This window comes from Larus michahellis, chromosome 2, assembly GCF_964199755.1.
Source record: "Larus michahellis chromosome 2, bLarMic1.1, whole genome shotgun sequence".
Lineage (NCBI taxonomy): Eukaryota > Metazoa > Chordata > Aves > Charadriiformes > Laridae > Larus > Larus michahellis.
The window spans coordinates 42789876-42815802 of NC_133897.1; the positions used below are offsets into that span (position 1 = coordinate 42789876).

Here is a 25927-nt window from a genome sequence, read left to right on the forward strand (position 1 = left end):
CAGTCACAGGTGAGAGATGAACATCCTGAAAGTAGTAAAAAAATGCTTTTGTTTGCTTTTGCATTTTTAATGTATCAAAGATATGCTTTATTTAAAAAGGCCAGGTTCAGAAAATATTTTTGATCAGCTAATCAAGACCATAGAGACAAATTTTTAAAGGGATAAAGGAATAGATACTATTTTATATTAGTTATCACACAGAAAACCCCAGTAAGTACTCATGGCATTTTCATCAGAGCTCTACACAAAGCTACTAAATTGAATAAAAAGGAATACTAAAAATCACAATTGGAAAATTTCCAACAATCACTGTTGGGAAAAAAAAATTAAAATAAAAAAAAAATGGTAACAAGAAAACACCCCCCACATAACAATGCTTTTACCAATGGCCAAACTCCTGACCACAAACACAGATACAACAACCTGGGTTTGTTTGTTTGTTTAAATACAGCATTTGCTGTGCTCTGCATAATAATGTCAGTTACCTTTAAACTTTTTTTCTTCTTTTTGGTATTCCTGGGCACTTGACAGTACTTGAAAGTTTGCTTTTGTATGGCCTGGCTGTAAAACAGTGCTAGTCCAAGTTGAAGCATGTCGACACTGCGAAAGCTGCTGTCCGTTCCTCTGGAAATCATAATTTTTGGAGTGTCTTTTCCTACACAAACGGTTTTCCTCTATGCCCACTACATTCCATTTCTGATTTCTGTCAGGAAGGTGAATCAGTCTGTCCCATGACAGGAGGCCACGTCCTGGATGTTTGGCAAATACTGCAGGGCTACAAACTGTCGGCATCGCCAAAATCTTGCTCAGGTGTGGAGTTTTGGAAAGCAAGTGGTTCCCCGGCTCTCCTGATGCCGTGGTATTCCCGTGCATCTCCACTTGACCGCACTGATACGATACAGAGCCTTTCAGCCATGCCCATTCAGCCACCATAGTTCCCCTTCGGTAAATATAAAATTTTCCCGTCTGTGAAGCCTGAACAAGTAGGTAGATCTATGTGGACAGGCTAACACCAGCTGTAACTTTCACAACATCACAACTACAGCACGGGCCTCAGGGCAAGTTACCACCAATTTATTGCCTTGCTCATATGATCATTTGAGGTCTTGTAGGTCGAGGCTGGTCGAGAACAATTTTCAGATACTTAAAACACAAAACATCAAGGATTCAGCCTTGTTTGACTTTGCTCTTATCGTAGGCTGACCTGAGGGACACTCTGTTACCTAAGTGTGACATTCTTATGTGGGCATGCTTAGCAGTTCTGCTGTTGCTACCTACTGCCTTTCTCTAGCTGTGGTCACAGTGGAGTATCAGAGACACAAATTTTATCACAGGAGTTTGGACATTTGTGTCCAGTGTAGATAATGAGCAACACTAAAGCTGCATGATTTGATCTAATTAGTCATAATAGTTAGGCAAATTTATTTATTTATTCTTTGATATAGAAGACACTGAGATATCACTAGTTGATAAATCTGTAAAACTAAATATAGCCCATATTCTATTTTTGGGTAGCAAAACTAAATGCTATAGAAATGACACATCAGAGATGATATTCCACATTTTAAAAATTGTTTTATTGTATATTATATGTATCAAAATTCATATACAAAATAGCTTTCTAACTTGCATATAGGAAATCGCAAATTCCAGAAATTCAGTGACTGATATCCGCTGTGGTCTTAATCATAGTAAGCTTCTGCTATCTTAATGGACCCAAGAGTTAATTTTACATACAGTTCACTCAGAAAAATCTTTCATATACGTATTAGTAAGTAAGTGCATACCAAGTCAGTAATTTCCTAATAAAAATGTTCTTAAATAACTTTGGATTTCAGTTACCAGATCTATCATACTATTGCCGTTTCTGAAAATTTTGTCTTAAGACTTCTGTTAAGTGGAACATTGCTAATATAGCACATATTCATGAGACTTAACTATGGTTAGTATTAAATACTGGTATCCTCAAAATACATGCAGCTTTCCTCAATACCTTATTTAATTTTAAATGTAAATGCATACTGTTTTTTTCTCCCGGGATTGTAAGATCACCTGATATTGGAAGTTAAAAGTCCATTCTTTCTACTCACTGTATCTCAGCTGGACATCAATAACATGAATTTGTCTAAGAAATTATCTGGCATCACATACTTCAATACATAAGGCAGGTGAGTTAACTACAGAATTTGCACTTACCTACTTCTGGCTTTACAGATCTCCTCTTAGTTCAGACTTGGTTTTCTTAGTAGAATTAAAAATTAACTCTAAATGCAGGTAATGTGGCAAGAGAATATCACTTGTAGGAGGATAATCAGATTTAAAATAGAATAGTGAAAGTAACCCAGAAGATACTAGGCAATTTTAAAAAAATAAAAGAACAGAATATAAAACTTTTTTTTCATAATTTGAACGCTTTTCTGTCTTCTAGACTTCCTAATAAATTTAAGTTGAGAGGGACAGACTGGATTGTTCTGGTAAGACCCTCTGGGAGCTGCACGGAACTTCCCTGTAAGATCTGAACCGAACTTGTCTATTTCACTCTCCTTGGCACAGAGAGGAACCGTACACTATAACCCACCCTTCCACCAGGCGTTGTGTAACCTCAGACAACATACCCTTCAGCACAAGGCTACTCTCCTCTTCCTCGTCTTCCCTCACATTCTTGTTATCTCCCTGCATGGATAATATTGCATCTTTATACAAATGCGAGAGTCAGGCATGTGAGACAGATAGATAGATTAGATAGATAGATAGATAGATAGACAGACAGACAGACAGACAGACAGATAGATATAAGGAGTAAAATCTGGCATTTCTATAATTGAATCATAACTAGATATTTCTACGCTTTATGAATCTCTTGAGAAGACCACTGACCCCACATAATTCTCCACCTTGTTTAGAAAAGTCAGTTATAAGCTCAGTTACTCAGTTCTTGCTATTAGTCCTGGAAATGACATCAGTGATTCATAAGCAGGCTGTTCATTCTTCTTAGGCAAAAATTTCCACATCTTTTTCCCAACTTTAATCTTTGATATTAAAGGCCATCTTTGCTGCCTTTTAGCCTAAGAGGATTTGCTTTACTTCTAATTTTAATTAAAAAACACGCATTCGTTGCAATAGTAAAACTTCTGTTCTGCAAGGATTCAGAGAGGATGTCACACAAGGATTCAGAGAGGATGTCACACAAGGCTTACAGATTTTTTTAGCAAGGAAGTCTAAAGGCCTCCTTAACTTAAAGGATAAAATGAAAACGTATTTTCCAATTTCTGTGTTTGCTAAGCATATTTAGGATTTTTAAATATGATTCTAGACACACTTAAACTATGAGAATAAACTGATGCCATTACAGCTTCCATCATCTGGAATTTTCCCAGGCAGAGTTTACAAAGGCTAACCCAACATCAAGCAGCTTTATCCTTTCTTTTCCTTTAGTTACCTCTGAAATTTGTCTCTCTATTTTGACTCCTATATGTTAGCTACAGTTTATTTAATTCTACAAGCTTCCATTTTATTTCACAAATTCTATTCAGTCACCAGGGACATTTTGAATTCAAATTTTGCCAAACAGGGATTAAGTTGTAAGGAACTACCACTGAGGAAGTCTCATGATTTGTCTCCCTTTCCCCTAGACTTCCTATACTGTGGTGCAGCAGATATATACGTCTGAAATTACCATTAAGGTTATAAAAAAGTTAAATTACAATTTCACTACAGGACTACGTTATTTACTCTATTACTTTTGTTTTAACATATCTTGCTTGAATTTGTCAAAAGTTTTTCTCTTTTCGTTTTTTTTTTTTTTTTTTTTTTTTTTCAACAGAGAATGAAGTTTAAATCTCCTGCATCTGCTCTTGGTTTTGTCAAACCAAAACCCTTGATAAAGGATAATAATGTACTTTTGCCTGAGCTCCCTAATTGTAAGAGAAGCATCTCTCTCTCCCTCTAGCTACTGTTGAAATGGCTATAATCAAGGCAGAAAGGAGTACAGCCTACTGGGATGAATCACAACTAAAACTACAGGCCCCATTTCAGAGTAAAGAGGGACGAATAAGAAGGGCCTAGAGCTCTTCTTGTCAACATAAGTAAAAGAATCACCAAGTAATTTCAGAGATATAAACCCAGCATATCGTAGCAATAACTGGCATCTGAGCAGTCAACAGTTCAAAAGACTTCCTCAGGTTCCCATCAGAGTGTCTTTAAGGTGAGTTTGTTTTACAGAAGCAGCAAAGTTTTAGGAGATGAAGGGCCCATCAAGCCAAACTAAAAGGACAGATGAGGAGAATCCCTCAAAAATTGTTTACTGCAGGCCAAAACAAAGACTCCTAATGGGTGAATGTAAAGGTTGGGCTGCTCTCAGGTATGCAAGTGTTATCTGAATGGCAGTATATAACGGACTATAAAAAACAATAGAACAATAACTTTGTTTTCACCTCAAACAGATATATGCTTTTTTTCCTTTTCTCTATTAGTATCTGCCAACAGTGATAAAGGAAGAGATACAAAAAGCCTCTCCATTCTTTACTACATCTCAAGAGAAGGGAGTCATAACTTCCTTCTTCCAGAAAGACAGGAGGTGGCAGCCAGCCAGCCAATTTCTTGTTGGAATGAGCTAAGCACCTATCCTGAACTTTGACCCTGACAAAAACTCAGGGTGCACAGCATCGGACCAAAAAGCACACTGAAAAGACTGCTTGTTCCCTGCGCTCACCACAACCACCCTAGAGGCACCGCATTAAACCCTCCCTGCTGTGCCCTGAGAGATGCACCCATTTTTCCTAACTCGGGATCTGCCCTGTTACACCCAAGGCTGGCATTTGTATTACCGTTATTACCATTATTGCTTTATACCGCAGTAGCTGCAGTTGACAGCTAGATCCACTGGTGATGAAAGCTGCTGTGTGACCACGCAGGCAATCAGTCCCTGCTCCTCAGAGACTACATTGTTCACACTTTTTTAAGGAGTACAAACATTTATTTTTCACCCACAGCACCAGTCTATCAGTTTCAAGGCAAAAGGTAAATCAACAGTTCTGGGACGTCAGAAGATTGCTATTTTTACAGTCACAAAGACACTTCCTCTCACAACAAAAAGTTATTTTACATTCCAAAAACAGCTCACAGCCTGTAAGAATTTCAGCTTGTATCAGTAGGTGAATATATTAGCAGTCTCTGAATTGTCATTACCTTACTTGATTGCAAAACAAAAGATTGACTAAAGTGATTCTTCTATTAAGTTTTGCTCATTCTCATATTTAAAGTTTACTGAAAACAGAGCAGCAAGGGCAACAGCACTTTACTGTTTTGTTTTTTTTTTTTTTTAAACATTGAAGTATGCAAGCATCTAAGGACACTGAAGTGGGCTGGCTTCAGAGGGATCAACTAAGGCAAATGTAATCAGGATTAGAACTGAGGGGTGCAGAGTAGGTTGATCAAGCAGCCTAGCTTTGTATGGACCCAGTCCAATAACACTAGATGATTTTTACCTAATGACTTGAGGAAAAACAAAGCAAGCAAACTACAATTAAAGGACATTTCCCCAGCGAAATTAAAACTTGACCCATGTTTTGTACAAGCATTTTCAAGCACAGAAAGTAACTATAAGTAACAGCATGTAAAGCTTCCATGTGTGTTTGTGCTGTGAATGGTAAAAGCATTTGTGCCTGACAAGGCTAAGGTTTCATTTTTTCTCACTAATGTTGCAGTCAGTTCACAGCATTTCATTTTTTTTCCTTTATCTTCCTTCTGCTCTCCTTTTCTCCTCTCATCTTTCTCTTCCTTTCCTTTTCTCCCAAAAAACACCATAGCATTTTCTTCTTACATGGAAACACTTTAAAATGGAGTCTCCCAACTTCTAAACTAGGTTTGTGTGATCCTTGAATAAGCAGGACGGAGCACAGCTAATACAGACTAGCCAGATTCTTCTTTATAAATGTGCAAACCGTGCTTTCATATAATGTGCTAACTAAAACCTTTGAGAACATATGATTCCTTTCCTAAAATGTAAAAACGACAGTGACTGTAACAAAAAAAGTATACAATGAAAGAAAGGGACTGTAATTAGCAGGTGGAACTAGTGATGTCTGCTGAAACCACTAGGTGGTTTCCAGTATTTCCAAAACATGTGTGTGTATGTGTATGCTTATGGAAGCAAACAGTGACAGGATTATTTAATCCAGGCCTGTTGTGCTGTTACTTGCTTTAACAGTGGCAATATTATAAAATATTTAAATATTATATTTTAGAATATGGCTTTCAATATAAATTAAATGTCAATATTTTCAAACAATCTTTTGGACAAATATTACATGACCGTGAAAGATGAATGTGCAGATATTATAATGAACTGTGTAAAGAGTTTTTAATGTCTAAGAAAAGGTAACATTAAGAAACTTGTAATATACAGTGTAATCGCTTTATCCTTGTTCTTGCCGACAGGTACCTCAGTGAGCTCCTCAGTGTGAACCAGTGTAATCGCTTTTTAAAAACACGTTGAATTTCTATTTACTATTAAAGTAACACTACACATATACTTATCTCATCAAGAACCTGGGCTTGACATTATGCTCAAATTTCTAAACATAAGAAAAAAATTAATCAGAGGAAAAGAATATCCAGAAGAATGTGACAACTCCTCTGTAAGTTAATCAGAGGCAGGTTTTGACCACAGGGAAGCAAATGGTCCAGGGTTTTGGTATGTGAAGAGCTGTCTGAAACTCTCTCCTTAAGAGAAACTAACAGGAGTTGTGTAGCCTAATATGGACTCTTATGTTATACAGATAATATAGATATAATATAGATAATATCTATACAGATAGAATAAAAATACTGAAAGGAATGACCAAAGCTATATGGGGAAAAGCAGTAAGATACCGGGATACACAATGGAACTAGAAAGGTGATATTAACCAATACAGTCAGATAGATGCTAAATGCATTTGACCCTCTCATAGTTCTGTACAACACATGGGGAGAGAGTTTTTCTGAGAACAAGGTATATCTGAGCACAGAAGCTCTGTTCAAACCACGGGGCTTGCCTGGTTACTGTTCTCCAACGGCAGCCATAAGTGGATACCCGGGAAAGAGTAAGAACAAAGCAAGCATATAATGAAAGCTTGCCAACAACAATCTCCCAATCCCCAGCTCCTGTCAGCCCAAGGGATTGCCTGAGCCCCTGAAGCCTATCTGAACTGTAGTAACACCCAAGGGATCTCTCTGAAGCACAGCCCAGCCTCCTTTTGTACACTCCTTGCATTCACAACACCCTTTGGCAGGGAGTTCCAGTATCTGTCTCTCCTTTATGTGCAGAACCACCTCCATCTTAAAACCAAGGTTAATTCGATGCTCAACAGGCAGCAATCCACCTCTCCAGGACCCATTTTGCAGACCACTCCTTGCGTGAATATAAGAATGTTAACGGATTTTTACTCTCTTCATATTATGCTAGGTAATTCTTTTAATGCCGGGAACCTACTACAATAAAAGTGAGAAGCCAAAACACCATTTCCGGATTATGGCTCAAAATACCATAAAATAGATCTTCAAAAATGTGTAAGTTAGTGTGAAACAATTTGGGAAATCACTTCAAATCACTACCACTGTTTTGTAAAATCCTGATTCTGAGTACTGCTTTTGCCATGAGCTTTCAAATCAATTCACATGGTCTTTCCTCAATCCCACATTGGACCTTCGACCCCTTCCGACGAGGAATGGACAGTATATTTGGCCACTGTTTATTAATAGCACATCCTGGGGATATCTGCATATGTCTTGAAATAACACCTCCTGTTCAAAGACCAAAGTTTGAGCAATGGCCAGGTAAAAAAAAGACTACTAAAACTAGCAGGCTTGACAATTATGTAATTTGTGGAAGACAAAACCCAGCAACTAATAAGGTTTGCCCAAATAATGCAGTCAAAGCTTCTTCAGAAAGACAGACAAACTGGGATGTGAAGAGAAAATGCTTCAAAACTTGAAATAATCTGAATCTTGGTACAGGTCTAAGTAGTTTTCAGACGTGCGATCATGTATGTAACAAAGCAGATCTGAAAGTCTGGCCTTTATGTTTTGCAAGATTTAAACACTTCCTTAAACATCTTCTCTTATGATAAATGCTGTAGCAAATCTGATGCTTTTAAAGAACATCATCAGAAATGCATTTAGGGAATGTAAAAGGTATTTTGTTTATATGGAAATAACTGGAAAATACCTGATTGGATAGTAGCTTTCCTGTAGTTCATCAACAGCTTTCCATTTGTCACAAAAAAAATTACAGTCCTCTCTACATATAGAACTGTATATCAAGCACAAGTAGTGTAAGTTCATTGCTCTGATATACAGCCATCCGAAGAACTGAGCAGCAGCCTGTGGTCAGGCTTGTGAAGACCACAAAATGGCAGGCTGCAACTCCCGTGGCAAGCACAGCAAAGTGTTGTGTTTTGTTTTATAGGCTAGTGGAGAAGACTTAGAAAAAACACAGGGACCTTTGGTGTCTTTTAAATGAACTATTTTAAAAGGTTATGAACAAGTATGTTTTATATTGATAACACTATGTACTCCTAACTGATGGCAGCAGTGAAACACAGCATTACACAGTGTAAGAATGATACTCAAAATTTCAAACGCAGCAGTCTGCTCCTATCAGAAGGATGACTGAACAAAAAGAAGTGCCTCTGGTTTAAATAAAGTCACTACAGAAAGGGACTAAGTATACTGATGGATTATTGAAAAAAAAATAGAAAAGGAAAAAATATCATCACTAACATAATGAAACGCACTTAAGAAAATGGCTAGCAGATGTTGCAAAGGTAAAAAAAATACATGCTTGGTTTCTCTATTCTTTGTGAAATCTAAACAGATCCAAATTTTTTGAAAAATATGTGTGTCTTATGTGGAAAATATAGAAGGTATCCATGAGTTGTAAATACCAAACTTAAACACCTTTAGAAACACATAAGATCTTCATGTTTCTCCCAAAGAAAAACACTCTTTAGAAAGCCTTTTTTTTCCCCCCATGATGGGAAAGAAAAACCTCAACATATTATTAGATAATTGCATAAAAAAATGAAACATTACAAAATTTTATACAGACTACTTGCCTTTTGAGACTTTTGTATTTATATAGCTCTTTTTGAAAGCACTTTTAAAAACATTAAAGTTTAAAACAAAAAAGTTAAAATTAAACCAGAATGTCTGTAACCTAGAACTTAACAAGTGTGATATTTTTAACTGCATATTCAAAAATATGCTTCTAAGTAATAAGAGCCATCATGGAGTGATTCATAGCTTCATGCAAAAACATCCCACAATATAAATCTTGTTAACCTTTTGAAAATCCCCAAAAGCTCATTACAAAGCTGCTGAATCCTGGCATAACAAAACCTTATATTAAAGTATTTACTGTCCTTCTAAAAAGTCCATTACCTAAAAGAAATAATACACTGGAGTTAGTCGGATTTTATCATGGTCTGGCGGACAAGAAGTGTCAGACAGCGATGTATGTCTAATTAAATCACATCCCAGGAAAATCATTATAGAAATTCAGGAGAAATAATTTCTCAACTCATGTTACACAATAAACTATTCTCCATCTGAATTAATGACAAGTTTACAGGTTAATGAGGATTACAGTGAAAAGACTCATGAAGAAAAGGTGGTACCTTTCCTATCCTATTCCTTTTCCCAGTTCTTGGAAACTACATGCAACACCCCTGGAGACACTGGTTTTCAAATGGATTTGTTGCACAAAAGCTGATTAATTTTCTTCTCCAAATGAGTGACCTGTTACAAGAAATGCTGCATATTAAATTCTACTTACTGAAAATATGCATTTATGACATTTAAATTATATTCCCTAATGTAAGCACTTAATTTTAGTGCAATTCCTATCTTGATCTAACTTTACAGTCATTACCACATAGAACAATGTGAATATTTGAGACACGAAGCACAATATCGGAGTCGATTATGAAACTCCAAATAAAAGCAGAGTAAAATCCTGGCCTTACTGAAGTCAGTGAAAGAACTGCTGCAGACTTCACTGACACCGCTATTACATTCTTTATATTCTATCTTCATTTGACATGAAGGTGAAATTAATGAGATTTACTTTATTCTACAAATACTATTTTATGGTTTTTAGAACACATTCTTGAATTCTTTCTTCAGTTCTCACTCCTGTAAATGAAGTAAGACGAAGATCTGTCTGAGGCTTGTCCTGCATTTTGGGAAAAAATGTGCAGAAGGAAGCTTTCAGTGACAGATTATTGCCAATGAATAATGACTATATTGCCAGTCAATAGTGATGCTAAAGCCAGAAGATTCACAAGAGTATTTAAACAGCAAGAATTTTTTTATGAACTATGTTACATACGTATTTATTTGAAAATACTATCTTCTCAATGAGAAAATATTACTTTCCAACTTGTTAATTTTTCTATTCTATTGTGCAAATATATGGCAGAAAGACTTAAAGCTATTGCTAAGATAGTACTAGTTTTAAAAATTCTTACATTTTTTTTCCCCAGGTATTACTCTGTAGACAGTAATTGCTGGTGCCAACTGTAAAGCTGCTGTTGAACTATGGGAGGAGCATCGAATCAGTCATTTTCCACTTATTTCTATTTAAAAAAACCCCAAACATACTTTACTTACATTCCCTAAATGCATTTTTGATGCTGTTCTTTAAAAACATTAGATCTGCTGCAGCATTCATCATAAAAGACAACGAACATTTAAAAAAAAAAATCAGGTTTCAAAACAGGAAAACTAAACTTTCAGATTTGCTTTGTTACTCTTATCTTTGTGATCACTCATCTGAAAACTATTTATTTTAGGGATGTACTGAGCTTCAGTTTATGAGAACAGAATGTGTCTGTCTCAGACTTAATAGTCGACTGCAAGACGTATTATGTCCAGCTCTCCCCCTCCAGAAGCATCCCTTTATCTCATTGTTTGGTCATCATCTGAGTTATGTGTTCATAAAACTTGTCAGGCAAGTTTTGACACTTAGAGCTGGCATAGTTGCAAAAGTATACTGACAAGCACAGTGTTTACAAAATCTGTAGGTCCAGCTTTTCGCTTGTCAGCTTCTAATGTCATTATGTACCCAATATTAGGTGTTCATTAACTCCATCTGTACTGCTGAGTGAACTCTATTTTGACTGTATTCTAAGAAAAAGGAAGAGTAGTTTGGACTTTACTATCTCAACATTTGACTTTCAGTTTATCTTTTTGCATGCTTTCATTTTGCTTTTTATTTTTCATTTTATTCACTTTTACGCAAGGGCTACTACGCTTCGGAAATCCTTCCATGTTACCCATAACTTTGAAGTTCCCCAAATAATTTTGGAAAACTAACTTTTCTCTTTATTAAAAGCTATGTACCTATCTATCTATCTATCTATCTATCTATACACACACACACAATTACAGATGTGTGTCATAAAATAATCACACCAGTATGTGTTTTTAAAGCTGTCAAAATATTAAAAATATTTTTCCTATGGTAACTACAAAATGTAGTAAAGCTTAGCTTTACTGCCAAAGACCAAATTCTGCAATCTTCTGTCAGAAAGACTTCTCTAGATTGCACCAAGAACTGGGGGCTTTTGGGCAGTGCCTGCAAGAGGAAAATTCTTACTGCAGTAAAAATGGGCAGAGAAATTATCTGTCAAAAAATCAGAGTAATACAGTCTATTATTTTAGGCAACTGGCTTGGGTTTGGATTAGATTCTGCTCTCATATTCCAGTGACTTGGTAACAGAATCTAAGCTTTCATTTTCATTCATTAGGAAAGGAGCCTTGTCTGGCTCTGGATGGTGGTATTTATGCAGTTTTTATAGAGTTTGAAAGATTTTTATTTCATCCATGCTTCTTTTCACATTCACACTCATGTAGGGAATTTAATTCCTATAATGAGAAACAGAAAATATAAACTGCTCATAATGAAAAATGCTGGTCATCTACAGCTGTACCAACAGTCATCTTCTGCAACGAACCTTATTTTTCACCTGGCGATTATTTTCTTTGCACATACTTGTTCTGCCCACTCCTTTCAAAAGAAATGCAGAAAATGTAGGTCCTTCCAATTAGGCTTTGTGTTTCACTGAGCTTAATAGAACTGCCCTGGCAGGGGGAAGTCCAGGGAAACCGGTCTGGTTAGAGTGCTAGTGGGAATTCTCCATCAAACTCCCCTTCATAGGAAGCTACACCCTGAAAAGATAAGGTGAGGATACAGGGGGTACACTGCATTTCCTTCCCCATCTCTTGCCATCACATAGCACAAGCTACCAATTGGTCCCTCCAAAACCACAGCAAAATCAAGCCCTGTAGTAAAAGGTCAAAACCCCATGTTTAACATGAGACAGGAGAGAGCACATCAGAGAGCTGGAAAGACTGAGTTACATGTCAATACTTTAAATTCTTCCAAAACAAGTACTTCTAAATGTAATTATCATGCCTAGAACGCCTACAGAAGAATGCAAGAACACTCTAGTGGGCCCTGCCAATGTAGCCTAAGGATAATAACTCCTTCCCGATCCTCATGTGGCAGTGATGCTAATCCAGAAGCCGACACAGCAACCAAGGGTCAGGTATTCCACTTTATCCCATGACAAGCCTCGATGCCCTCTGCCTCCATCTTATATTCATCTATGCCTAAACTCCGCTTCAACAGACAGCAAAGAAACCACAGAAACAGAAGTCAAATGACACATCTTTGCATACTATCAAATAATACATCTTACTATGAAAGCATGCATTTAAATAATACTCTGTTTCTCCCCCCGAGAGTCCCTCATATCGAGGACCCTAAACTTAAAAGACCAGCTTTGCTGGTGAATGCAGCTGTTACCCTTTGCTAGTCAATACAAAAGGATGGGAGTCTTCCAGGGGAAAGGAAAGAATATTTGATCTGCCCAGCCAGTAAAAATAAACTGTCCCTTGAGCATACCAGGAATTCAGTCTTGTTTGTTATGATTTCCCCTATGCAGCACATGCTGAATTTTACAAACAGGCTTTTAAAAGGTCCCATTTATGGCATTTGGTTCTTGAAATATGCACTGAAAAACACTATCAGCAAAACACTTTCCTTTAAGTAATCTGATGAATACTAAAACAAATTCTGGAAGTCTGGAATTCTCCAGCTTTCTGTATCATCTTCACATAATAAGTACATCTTTTTAGACACCCTGTTCTGGGATTAGAATATGTGGGGGTTTTGACACAGCTAATTTATGTATAGCCTTCAAATGCTCTGCAACTGGCAGGGATAAGATGGTTAAGCAGACTTAAAATGGTTAATGGCCATTTCAACTCTGGATCTTAAGCCCACCTGCAGACCTAGTCAATTATTACCTGAAGAGTACTCAGTAATCTATGTAAAATGAATTTGACTGTCTCACTTTGAACCACAGGGGATACGTCCACGTTACAAAATAACTTAGGCTAACGTACTCAGCAGAAACTGTCACTGTACTGGCAGTTTCAGCAGAAATGCGGAAGTTGGAATATGTATTTAGAACACAATACAACTTTGTTTCTGAAGGAAAACCAAGGAGGATGAGAGTTGGTGGAAAAACGCTGGGGAAGATTACTATGTGTCCCACACCTCTATGTTCTGGGTAGAGGAAAGATTTCAATTCCCAGCACCCAACGCATTCAGAACTTGTTAAAGCAGTATTTTGCAGTGAACATTTAATAACAATCATTACAGCAAAGCAAGGAATATTACATAGATGGTCTTATGAAATATGATTACCTGACATACTGCTGGGAGTTATGGATATGTAATCATTCTCGTTCTTCTTCCGTCACCAATGTCACCTGCCAAAAAAAAGGAAAAAATCCCATGTGATATGTCCATAAATGCAAATCAGCAGAATTTCATTAACATTTAAACAGGATGGAACATTTTGGATTTTGAATGCCATGATACATGTTTGATGGCTTAACACATTAAATTCAATGCACCTTGCTTAACCACATGAGTCAATGAATGGAAGTCAGGTCCAAAACCTGGTGGACTGGAGGAGCTGTGGGTAACAGGGATTTGGAAGCAAGGTCAAAAAGCTGGTGGCTACTGATGCAGAAAAAAACACGCTTCTGCCCACTTCAGGGAACGCTTTCCCTTAATTTTTTGTAGAAGAGAAGTTCCTTTAGGTCTAATATGTAACTTTAGGAGCTAATTATTTTTTACTTTCCAGTTTCTAATGATACATGACCATTACTCTTAGGTTCAGTAAGAATAGAGGATTCAAAGGAATTAGAAATTCTCTGTCTAGAGTTACACTGATTCTTCTTCAATCATCTGAAACTCAGAAGTCCATAAATTTATACAAAGTTTTGAGATGTAAATAGTAATTTTACTCACTTTGTAGAAAACTGATTCATATGTACTTATTACTTAACTTTTGAACAATGGCCTCCTCTGTTTTATTAAGGAAATAACTGCAGCTGTGAGGAACTGGATTTGGCATCCTGAAGTTGTGGTTTTAATATTTAGATTACCTCTCCCACTCTTATGTCCATACATACACATCAACATATTAACTATACTCCTTTTCTGTTTGGTAGCAAAGCCTGAAGCCCTGCAACCTAATTTTGTATCAGGAGAAAAAGTCACAAATAGCAGTTATGGCATCATCCTCCAGCAGTATCTGTATTTATACTAGCTACAACAGTTTTCAAACAGAGGTATCACAGGCAGCATGCCCTTGTTCAGCCATCCCGACCCGAAACATGGTGCCGAGCTGGATGATCCCAGCTCGATCCCTAGTTTAAGCATCAACAATCCAATCCGAGCGGAGACAATCCTAAAGGCATTACTCCAGAATAGAGACAAGATCTCATTAGAATTTTTGAATAAGAAATCCCAGGCCTACAACTGACCCCACTAATGCCAGTGGAAAACTAGCCCAGGACCAGAGTCACACTCTCTCGATCATCAGGAAACAAATATCTTGTAACGTCAGCATGCAAGTGATATTTTATGGGGGAAGTAGAACCTCTCCCAGATTGTCCTGATTGACATTTTATGTTACGAAACTGCCCTTTAGTCTTTATTTTGTTAACAATCTTTTGCTTTCTGTTTCTCCCCATCCACCCAGCACCAGAGCCCAGCCTGTATTTCTCCACAGCCGCCGTCTCCTCACACAGGGAGCGCTCCCCTTCCTTGCCCTTGAAATAAACACCCTCCACCAACGCCAGGCTGAAAGGACATCAAGCGCATCTGCTCTATTTAGGCACAGACTACCACACCAGAATGAGAAAGAACTGCAGCAATCGCATGTACCGTGTAATTAATGTATCTGGGACGCAGCCTCGCAGTTTCACCTAAGCTCTTCGATCCCCCCCTCCGCTACGCCGGCGGGGGCCGAAAACCCTCCCGTCAACTCAGACACCTGAGGCTTCGCAGCCCCCGCTTCAAGGCCTCCACAAGATGGCGGCGGGACGCCCCCGCCGTGCCCTGCGGGCCCCGCACCGCCCCGGCCCCTCGCCCCAGGCGCCACTTCGCGTCCCGCTACTCGAGACCGGGGTAGAGGCCGGCGCCTTCCCCGGTACCCGGGAAAGGCCAGCTGCCCGCCGGCGAGGCACAGGGAAGAGCCGCGGCCCCCCGCCTTCCCCGAACGTTTTCCTCACAGACGCCCCCGCGCCCCCCCCGCCCGCGACGCGACACGACGCGGCGCGGTGTGACGGCGCCCCCTGGCGGCCACCCGGCAGCAGCCCGGAGGGGAGCGGCGGAGCCCGAAGCGTCGGGTCCCCCCCGGACCCCACTGCGCTTGTGACGGCGCCGCAAAGTCAAACCTGCTGGAGGTTTTACAGCGGGAGCGGGTAAAATATCCGCCGGCATGTATGCTACAATGTGTTTTTATCTCCTTGTCTCTTCTTCCAAGAAAATCACTCTCTCTGGGCTCTTCTCAGAAGAGACACTGTCATAGAACCGTAGAATGGTTAGGGTTGGAAGGAACCTTAAAGATAACTAGTTCCAGTCCCCTGCCACGGGCAGGGACACCTCCCACTAGACCAGGCTGCTCAAAGCCCCATCCAGCCTGGCCTTGGACGCTTCCAGGGATGGGGCATCCACAGCTTCTCTGGGCAACCTGTTCCAGTGTCTCACCAACCTCACAGGAAAGAATTTCCTCCTAGTATCTAATATACATCTACCCTCTCCCAGCTTAAAACCGTTACCTCCCATCCTATCACTATACTCCCTGATAAACAGTCCCTCCCCATCTTTCCTGTAGCCCCCTTCAGGTACTGGAAGGCCACTATAAGGTTTCCCCGGAGCCTTCTCTTCTCCAGGCTGAACAACCCCAACTCTCTCAGCCTGTCCTCACAGGAGAGATGCTCCAGCCCTCTGACCATCTTTGTGGTCCTCCTCTGGACCTGCTCCAACAGGTCCATGTCCTTCTTATGCTAGGGGCTCCAGAGCTGGACGCAGTACGCCAGGTAGGGTCTCCCCAGTGTGCAGTAGAGGGCCAGAATCACCCCCCTCAACCTTTAAGTATCTCCTTAAACTCTTAAGGAAAAGCAAATACTCCACTTCATATTTGCCATGCACAAACACCACAACCAGAGGTGACGATACAAGAGCTTTCTTTTGCTACCGACGTCTTGTGGGCCTTCAAAAATCCTTCACAGTCTGTCAATCAAAAGATTAAAGAGGATACAAACTCCGATCAGGCCTCCAATTAAAATCAGACTCTGACCCATCCCACCATGTCATGGGACCCCGTGAACCTCAACAATAAGCCATTTCCCAGAATTTAATTGTGGTTTGGTGACTCAATGACACACAAGTGCTCTTGAAGTAAACAATTGAGTGATTTAAATAAAAATTCTGCCCCTCCTGTAAATAATTAGTTACTAATCCCAAAATTATTGTTTTTGCGCCAATCTATTAAAAAGGAGGGGAGGGGAAAGGAGAAATACAAAGTTCTTCAATGAATTCTGTATAAAGAGAAAAATTCTAGCTATCCTGGGAGTTTTGCCATTTTCCCTGATGAGACCAGGACTTGGCATGAAGGCAGCTGCTACTTGTGTAAAAAAAATAATTATGAAATGACTGTAGGAAAAGATAGCCTTTTGTTTACAGCGTTACGCTAACATATCTGGCTTTGGCACAATCTTCCTGTGTCCCACAGTTTAAAATGGAGAGTGTGTGTGCATCCTCCTTTTCTCCTCATACCCACCTAGAGAAAAAAAGTTTCTCGGAGCAGGTCTTGGTGTTGCTGTGTCAATGTACAGCATCTCGCCCATCCGGCATCTCCACTAGGTTGATTTCGCAGCTGCCAAAACATACATCGTAAATGAGCCCATCTGTAATACCTGCTTTGCACCTGGTGGTGATTTTAATAATCTTTCCAAATGTATCAGAAATGTCTTCTAAAGAATGTTTTTATCCTGCACTCTATATGCCAGAAGTAATTTCCTGTTTTTCCTGCTAAGGAATGTGGCACATGGATGGAAACGTTGTGGAAGTACAGAACCATTTATCCATTCTGGCACCCAAAACCTTGACTGTCTTCTACACACCCAACACTGTTGCTACTTTACATGGACAAGAAGAGTAAGCAGCTTTCTCTCAAAGGCATAGATGCAGAAGATGCTGGAATCTGATTCTTTTTCAGAGTCTACAACTAAAAAGTACGTGAACAGGCACAAATGGAAAGGAGGCGGATGAGTCACAGGCAAGGCTCCACCACATCAGGCCAATAATGTCTGGGAGCCTTCACGGACATTGCAGAATAAGTTTCTTTCTTGCCAAAAGCGACACAATTTTTATGGTTAAGCTTTGCTAACATCACAGGGAACAGGCTTCATTAGATTATCTTTTGTGTGTTGAGCGCTCCTTTGCCCACAAAGAGCTAGCTGGGGTCTCATGGCTCTGAGTCACAAGCCCTGAGCACGCAGCACTAACTTCAGAGGTTGCTATCTCTGCATCCCACGTGATCTCCCCACTGGAGAGCCGAGGCTGCAGACTGGGCAGTGTGCTCTTTCTCCATCACTCAAGTTTAACACTACTCTTTCTTTTTTATTTTTTTTTTTTCACAAGGTAGTCCTCAAATTCATACTGGATACCTCAAACAAAAGTAGCAAAATGCTCATTCTGTTCTGATACTGAGTTGTATTTCAGGCCTACAGACCTACATCAGGAAAAGAATATCCCTATTTTGCCCCAAACCAAAAAAGACATCTTTGCAATCTTCAACTGCTCAGGCCTAAAAAGGTTGTATTTGGCATGAATTCTCAGGCTTTGGTCTCCACTCTATAAACACTGTCAAGCCATATTGCCAATTACTGCACTTACTTTCTATTCCCATAATGGAAGGCAATTAACCAATTAACATTATTCAATGTGGTTAAGCGTTCTCCCACTCTCACCAAGTGCCTCCTCCTTCACACAACTGCATCAAATTACCCAATAGGTATAGAAAATAGTTGCACTGCTCAGGGGATGAGGATGTTTTCTGACCTTAGTTTTTTGGTTTGAGTTTATGCGGTGGCTACTGCTCTCCTCCAGGCTAGAGGCGTGTTAATTTTGTGGTTTGAATCCTGGTCCCTGTCTATATCGTGAGCTGCATGCTTCCTGGCGAGCCTCAGGCTTTTCTTCCCGCTCAGCAGTCAGTTGCCCCAAGCAGCGTGGGGGACCGGCACTGCTGCCTCATGTCCCTGCTCAAGGCAGGAATGGGTGGGGGAAAAAGGACTTTGTGCCTTTCAGAAGCACTGACAAGCCACCCAGCTCCTTGCTCTTCACCGGACTGTCCCTTGGCTGCCCTTTAAAAGCTTGAGGCAGGGCCATGGGGTGACCTGGCTCATCCCAACAAGTCCCTCCTGTAACCCTACCTGCAGCACCCAGTACCTCTGTCTCATCCCCAGTACCCTTATACAACGCTCTTACACAACGCACCCTGTTTCTGGCTCTCCGGGAGCTGGGGGCTGCCTCCAGGGAGAGAAGCCTTGTGCTGGGAGGAGGGGAGGACTGCTGGCAGGGCTGGGAGCAGGCGGGAGCCTGCCCAGGTCCTGGGATGCAGCAGGGAGCAGGCGAGGATGCGGAGCAGGGTAGCAGAACACATCAGTTCTGCAATAGTGCACAGGGGAAACCTCCAGCACAAGTCAGACCGAACGCCCCAGGGATGGCAGCCCCACACACTCTGCTCTGGCACATGTTATGGCACTTCTGTTTTTCTTGGGGGCTACCTTGGCTTGGAGGTGATGGATGTGTCACCTGAACGTTTTGTTCTGGAACCTCCCTCTGCGAAAGTTGCTCTCACTTTTCACTTCATCTTGAGTGAAAAAACCAAAGCAGCAACTCCGCATCAGGAAAAATGACAAGGTAGCCTAAAAATGACAAGGCTGTATTAATGCCTAACTGAACTTTTAAATTTGTTTCAATATTTAATATTTCAATATTTAACAGCAAAATAAAATTAGTATTTTAGAGCAGAGTTACACAGAGGATTTTATACTAATACATTTTCAGTGAAAAATGGCTATGGCTTACAATGAATGATACCTATGTAATGAGCAAGCAGCATTCTCTCCCTTATAGAACATACAAAACAACTGCGCACTGTATGAGATATAAAAATCTGTCTAGTTTTCTAGATAGGTTTAATGAAAAGCCCCCATCAGAACTGGCTTGTAGGCACAAGCTCAGAAGTGGACTCTGACTCGTGCTTTTTACTGCTGGTCTAGCTTAACTCATAAGGACACAAAAATGTGCAATAAAGCATAAAATCAAAACTACAGTGCGCTATCTGTATAAACATTTGCTGTCTATCCTGAAACACTTGGTTGAAAGGCAAGGAGCTACTCAGCTTTCTAATACGGATGTCCAGTAGTTCTGTGTAATTCTGTTCTTTCCCTCTCACAGAGACTAGACTCTCAACATGTGCTCTTCAGAATAGGGCACTGGGTTTATATTCTAGGCTCAGAATTTCCTATTTTAACTTGCTTCTTAAATACTTTAAAAATTGCTAAGCACTAACAAGTCAAGATTATGGATGCCCTGCATCAGTCAGGATCAGACCAAAGTAAGTCATGTGCTCGGCTCTGTGCAGGCATCAGCAGCTATTTTACAGCTAGGAAATTATTATATTCAGACAATAAGCCTGATAAATTATAACAGTAAACTCACTGCATTACAGGTTATTGAAAGCACTTGTGTTTCAATAAGCAGAACTACAGGATGAACAGTGTTAATTTAGATGGACGAACTAATTCCTCCTGTAGTCCCTCACTGGTGAGACTTCTGTTCCGGCATACAGTTTGCAGGACAGGCTGAAAGACAAAGCTGTTGTGTTGAACGCAGTATCTACAGAAAATAGACACAGCACCACAAAATGTAATATTGCAAGATAAAAACAAGATGAAAGTTGGTTTTGTGATTTCATCAGAACTTAATGTCTTACTGTATTTGGGTAAATGTATCCTTTTAGAAGCTAATGGAAAATATAATAATTGACTTCATCGTAACAAAAAAGAAAAGAGTTTTAGTATTTCTGTCTGTTTCCCAGTAGCCTGAACATGCTAGAAAGGCAGTCTCATAGGTATCATCAAAAGTACACAGGGGAAGACTGTAACATTAGCTTTAAACCACCGGGGCATCAGCAGTAATCTGAATACATCTCTCTCTGTACTTACATAAATGAATAACATTATCTCACTTAGAGAGTATCTCAAATCACTTATTATCACGGTGCGGAACTGTTAACTGGCACTAAAATGTAAAGGCGCTAGGAAATCTGCTTACATTCAGCTTAAAACTCTGCCAGCGCAGTGGGCTGCAGCCTCCTCTTTGCTCTACTTCATCCCCTTTGCAGCAACATCAGCTCTCTAGCGCTTCGCTTTGGCCTTCTACATGTGTACACAGGAGGGCACGAGAGGAGCACAGAACTGGAGGCAGCCCTGCTTAGCCACTATTTTGATACGCAGTGGTTTATTCCCTGCAGGGGACTTTCTTAACATGAAGCGTGCCAGTGCAAGCTAGCCAGATTTGCCACAGAGGAGCTGATCTGTAACTGTGCGTTAAGAGATGTTTCTATCGTTAGAGGTTTGGGCCTTAATTCAGAAAGACTGCTACCTACTTGCATAAATATCCAGTTCAGCAAGGATCCTGGAGAGCCAAGGATGATAGAAAAGCGAAAGGGATAATAGAAAAGACCCCGTATTTAAGAGATTTTCCCCGTGTTTTTTGAAGGGCCTTTGAGACACTTCGTGGCTTATGTGTCCGTTCTCCAGCTTCTGTGAGTTTCATTCAGACAACAGCTTTGACGTAAAACTTTTCTTGTTTGTCTGTTTTGTTCTGTCAACTCAGGAAACATTAGCTCTCCCTGAAATTTCAACAAGGGACAGTTTATCTTTGATGCTAATTTCTCTTATTACTCACTGCGAAGCTTGTATTAGACGAAGGCTGTCTTGTATTACCCAGTAAATCTCTACAACTGACTAACATGAGATAATCCTGAAGATACTAAATTTCAACGACTTTTATTGAAACTGGTGATTTTCCACCCTCATGATGAAATGACTTAAGAAAAAGAATGTTTTCTAAATGTCAGGAGGGGAGGTACCTAGATGAATCTGTTAACAAAAATGAATTTTGTCAATGCATCTTATATGCGCTGTGCCTAAAAAATCAGCGAAGCAGAAATGAGTATGTTCTAAACTACAAATGTCACTCTGAATAGGGGTAAGCATTACCCTAAAGATTGGTACTGGCATTTGTTTGGGCTATATTCAGGGATTCAGATATGAACAGCAAAATTAATGCAGCTTTAGGCTTTCTGTTTTTCTTAACCAGAGCTTGGGAGTCACCACTTAGTTTAAAAATTAAATTCTAAATACTGAATAATCATCGTCTAGATTGCACGCCTGGAGTTACAGTGTGTAAATATATAGAAATTTGCAGAATCCCTTGGAAAAGAAAAACAAGAGATGCTGTTACAGCTATGGATTCAGCCTCATCGGTTTTTGCATATTGTGTGACTTGATGAGTTTCCAAACCTGAATCTATTTGTCCTAAAAACTGATAGCTGAACTGCAAAACCACTGAATTCTGAAATGTTCAACACAAATTCCAGACCTGACATCTATGGCTTAAATTCAATGATAACTGAGGGAAATTTTTGAAGAGACTTATTTTCAACAAAATTAAGGTAACAGACCAGAACAAGAATTTGTTTTCTGGGCTGGAGCACCTCTGCTATGAGGACAGGCTGAGAGAGTTGGGGTTGTTCAGCCTGGAGAAGAGAAGGCTCCAGGGAGACCTTATAGTGGCCTACCAGTACCTGAAGGGGGCCTACAGGGGAGACGGGGAGGGACTCAGGGAGTATAATAATTGGACAAGGGGTAACGGTTTCAAACTGAAAGAGGGGAGATTTAGATTAGATATTATGAAGAAATTCTTTCCTGTGAGGGTGGTGAGGCACTGGAACAGGTTGCCCAGGGAAGTTGTGGATGTCCCATCCCTGGAAGTGTTCAAGGCCAGGCTGGATGAGGCTTTGAGCAGCCTGGTCTAGTGGGAGGTGTCCCTGCCCAGGGCAGGGGGGTCCGAACTAGATGATCTTTAAGGTCCCTTCCAAACCTAATCATTCCATGATTCTATTCTATGATTCTGAAATCTAAATCCCTAGCCAGCAAAATCTATGGCAGGGGGATAAAGACTAGCTAAAAATCTGTGCAGATCCTTCCTACAAGTTGAACTAGTGGTCCTGGAGCATTCACTTGCCACTGCAGAAGCGGCTCAAGGGCAACGGGCATCAGACAGATGTTGACAGCGCGATATGCAGCAGAAGGGGACAGTGCATTTATGGACGTGTAGGTTCTGGCCTTGCGTCAAGCAGTAAGGCAGGTAATATCCCTGGAGGCACGATGAAGGCACACCAGAGACACACAAAAGCATGAATTAATAGAAAAGGAGTGACAGACAAGTAAAGTTAAACGATTAAGGGGCTGGACTGACATGTATCAGTTGAGAGCTGACTATGGCTTGGCAAAGTGACAGGGAAGTGAGCATGCGATAACCATGCTCAAAAGAGAGCATGGAAGAATGTGACTGTTATGGGAAATTTGGTTAAATTATGCTAATGGTTACCGGTGGATATGTAATTAGGTTAGAGGGCAGCTATATTTAAAAAGGAGAATTCCTGCCTGGTTTTAATTGATATTTTGAAATGGAGCAGCCCATATTGCTATTTCTGAGGTTTACCCAAAAGCTTGTTTTTCAAAAGAAAAAATTCAATGACTTCAGGAACAATTAAGCTCAAGTTGGAGAAAGCTTTCTGTACACATCCCCTCTGATATTTCAAAATACAAACCACATGTTTTATAGATACATAAATATATTTATAATTATTATAAATAAATAAAGAGTTTCAAGTTACCTGGCAATAAGCTAGTGGTCATAAAATATGACTGTATTAAAACGATCTAAACGCCCATTTGATTATGGTTTTGGGCAGACAGGAGTCATGGACAGAAGGAATAATACTTGTGAAAATGAAGCAGATGCTCTTATTTTGCTTATTTTAACAGAAAATTGCTTGCACCCTCTGTAATGGCTCTGCCTATATGACCAGCACTGCATGAAGTAAACTGGATTTCAGCTGAGGATTTTCACAGCTCAGAGGTTACCCTATTCAAAGCCCTATTCCTTTTTAACCTCATTTTTTGGAAAACAAACACATTATGGCATATTCCAAACTAAATAATTCACTGATTTATTCTTTAAGGCAGGCAGAGTTTCCTAAGAGGTGGGCTCTAACCTCTGTCACTCCTTATACCCTTTTTCCTGACCTCACTGTGGCCCCAGTGCGGACAGTGGAGACGACGACTACTTTTACTCCAAAAAGGCAACTATCCTAACGTTAAGTAGAAACATTATAGATGCAAACCTACTTTTGGGTGCAGACTGGAAAGAAATCGCATAGCCCCACTGTTAACAATGGCCTTTCAGTATGTTCGATAAAGCAGTAATTTCCTTTTTTTTTTTTTTATAAACCTCTCCTCTTGTTTGCTGCCTCATTTACAGCTAACAATAATAGAATCAGGCCCAGAAATCAAAAGAAAAAGTTTAATCACTGATGATTTTGCTATCTCTCCCAAGCAAACAACAAAAGTCTACAACCTTTTAACCTTTTCCATCCTATTTGCTAATTACTTATTTTGTAATTAACCCATTATGCATCTGTCATTGTGTTTTAAATTAAATCACTTTAATTGCTAGTAAGTAGGGTTTATTTAGTTCCTGGTATGGCTGTATGGGGTCATGAGTGGGGAGCTGTTGAACCACTCTCGAGTTACAGGTGGCTCTCTGCAAAAACTGCTGAAGCTGCTGAAGACAAAGAAGAGTTAAGCTGCTTTCCTTAGGTGATTTAACGTCTAATGGAATATTTTTAACGGACGAAAGTTTACTGCAAACATGGGAGGCCATTTTTTCTTCCTTGTATACAGATCACATTGGGCATTTTTTTCTTTATTGAAGTAAGTTTTAATAAAGGAATAATTATGTCAATAGTTCTAGAAAACGCCTATCACTGCAATGCTTACTTTGCCGTACACTAAAATTCCATGAAATGCAACACAGCTTTATGAACAGCTGAACTTCAAACAAAGATAATGGAGAAAATCTAACATGTGGGACATCAGGAGTTTTAAGTGTGGGGCTAACAGTCAACACACTTTAGTATCTCCATATAAAACACCATAAAAAATGAGAATAGACATAAAAGATTTTATTCTCTGTAGCACAGCCCCCTTCTTCCCCTTGCGAGACCTGACTCGCTTCACTGACCCTGCAGAAAATACCCACATTTTTGCGGGGTTAGTTTTGGGCTGGGTTAGTGAGTTGAAGCAGCCCCGCGTGGTGGCTGGCGAGCCCCGCGGCCAGCACAGAGTAAGAGTCAGGAGCCCACGGCTGCACGGAAGGCAGGGGAGGGAGATGGGGTTCACCCTCTCTCATAAAATGGCACCGTGGAGGAACACTGCACGGGTTTACGCCTTCCGTAATAAACTAGGGTATTTATGGTTCTGTGCATTGAAATCACCTTTTAATTCTTAAAATAATTTCTGAAGGTTTCTAAAACACCTTTAAAGATTATAAATCTTGTACTGCGGGGGGAAAAAACCAACCCTAAAGACAACGCAATTCATTCTAACTTTTTTTTTTTTTTGCATTTAGACCCTTATATGCTGAAGAATGGCACTAAAAAGTGCTTGCTTTATGTTCTAGAGAATAGCAATACCAATTGGTAGGGTCAGTCTTCCCTTTAGTGGTAAATGAAGCCAAGACTCTAGTACTGATGAGACATGAGAATAAATTTCCAGCAAGAACCCAAGTCCACATCTTCGCTAAGTTACCTAAACGTATGGGTGAAATAAACAATAAATGAAGACCAAACATATGAAAGCCAGCATATTTAGCAAGGTGAACTTCCCACATAGACTTTGTTCTGAGAATTCATTAACAATGCTAAAATCCAGGACTAGTCTAAATGTTAAATTTTTTTTTTCCTTGCTCCTATCAGAAAAAAGTGTATAAAATGACAGGGGTTTACGGAGCACACCTTAATAAGAACCTATGTAACCCTTCCAAAAGACAGTCTTTCTGTCCAGTGAGGAAGCCGTAATTAACCTTTTCAGCTTGTTATGCCATCTGTGCATTGCACCTTTGGGTATGGGCTACCAAGACATGGTGCAGGGCTAGAAGATCCTGGAGCAGCATTTTGTTGCTGCCAAATTCTACCACTGCATTCATCCTAACGCCTTCCTTGCCCATCTCAGTAACTCCACACCTCCTCCTGGGGAGCTCACCTTGCCAGCCCCATCTTTGTCCATCTTTGCACCGTACTTAATTAGAAGCATCCATCTCTGCATTTGCTTTGCCAGCACTTGGGACTGCAAGACAAGGCTTACAGGTGCAGAG

At 40.0% G+C, this 25927-nt stretch overlaps 1 protein-coding gene across 9 annotated transcripts in view; it reads right to left on the reverse strand.

Moving 5' to 3' along the window:
• Positions 1 to 25927, reverse strand: part of THRB (thyroid hormone receptor beta) — a 177513-nt gene that overhangs the window by 38584 nt on the left and 113002 nt on the right. For 7 of the 9 annotated variants that reach the window (XM_074575034.1, XM_074575035.1, XM_074575033.1 and 4 more), the window contains one exon: positions 13760 to 13824. In XM_074575034.1, the coding sequence (XP_074431135.1) occupies positions 13760 to 13766 (7 nt within the window). In that variant the 5' untranslated portion in view covers positions 13767 to 13824. Of the gene's footprint in view, positions 1 to 485; positions 1761 to 13759; positions 13825 to 15292; positions 15353 to 25927 lie in introns of those variants that run through there. The other 2 variants (XM_074575038.1, XM_074575040.1) reach the window with 2 other exon arrangements.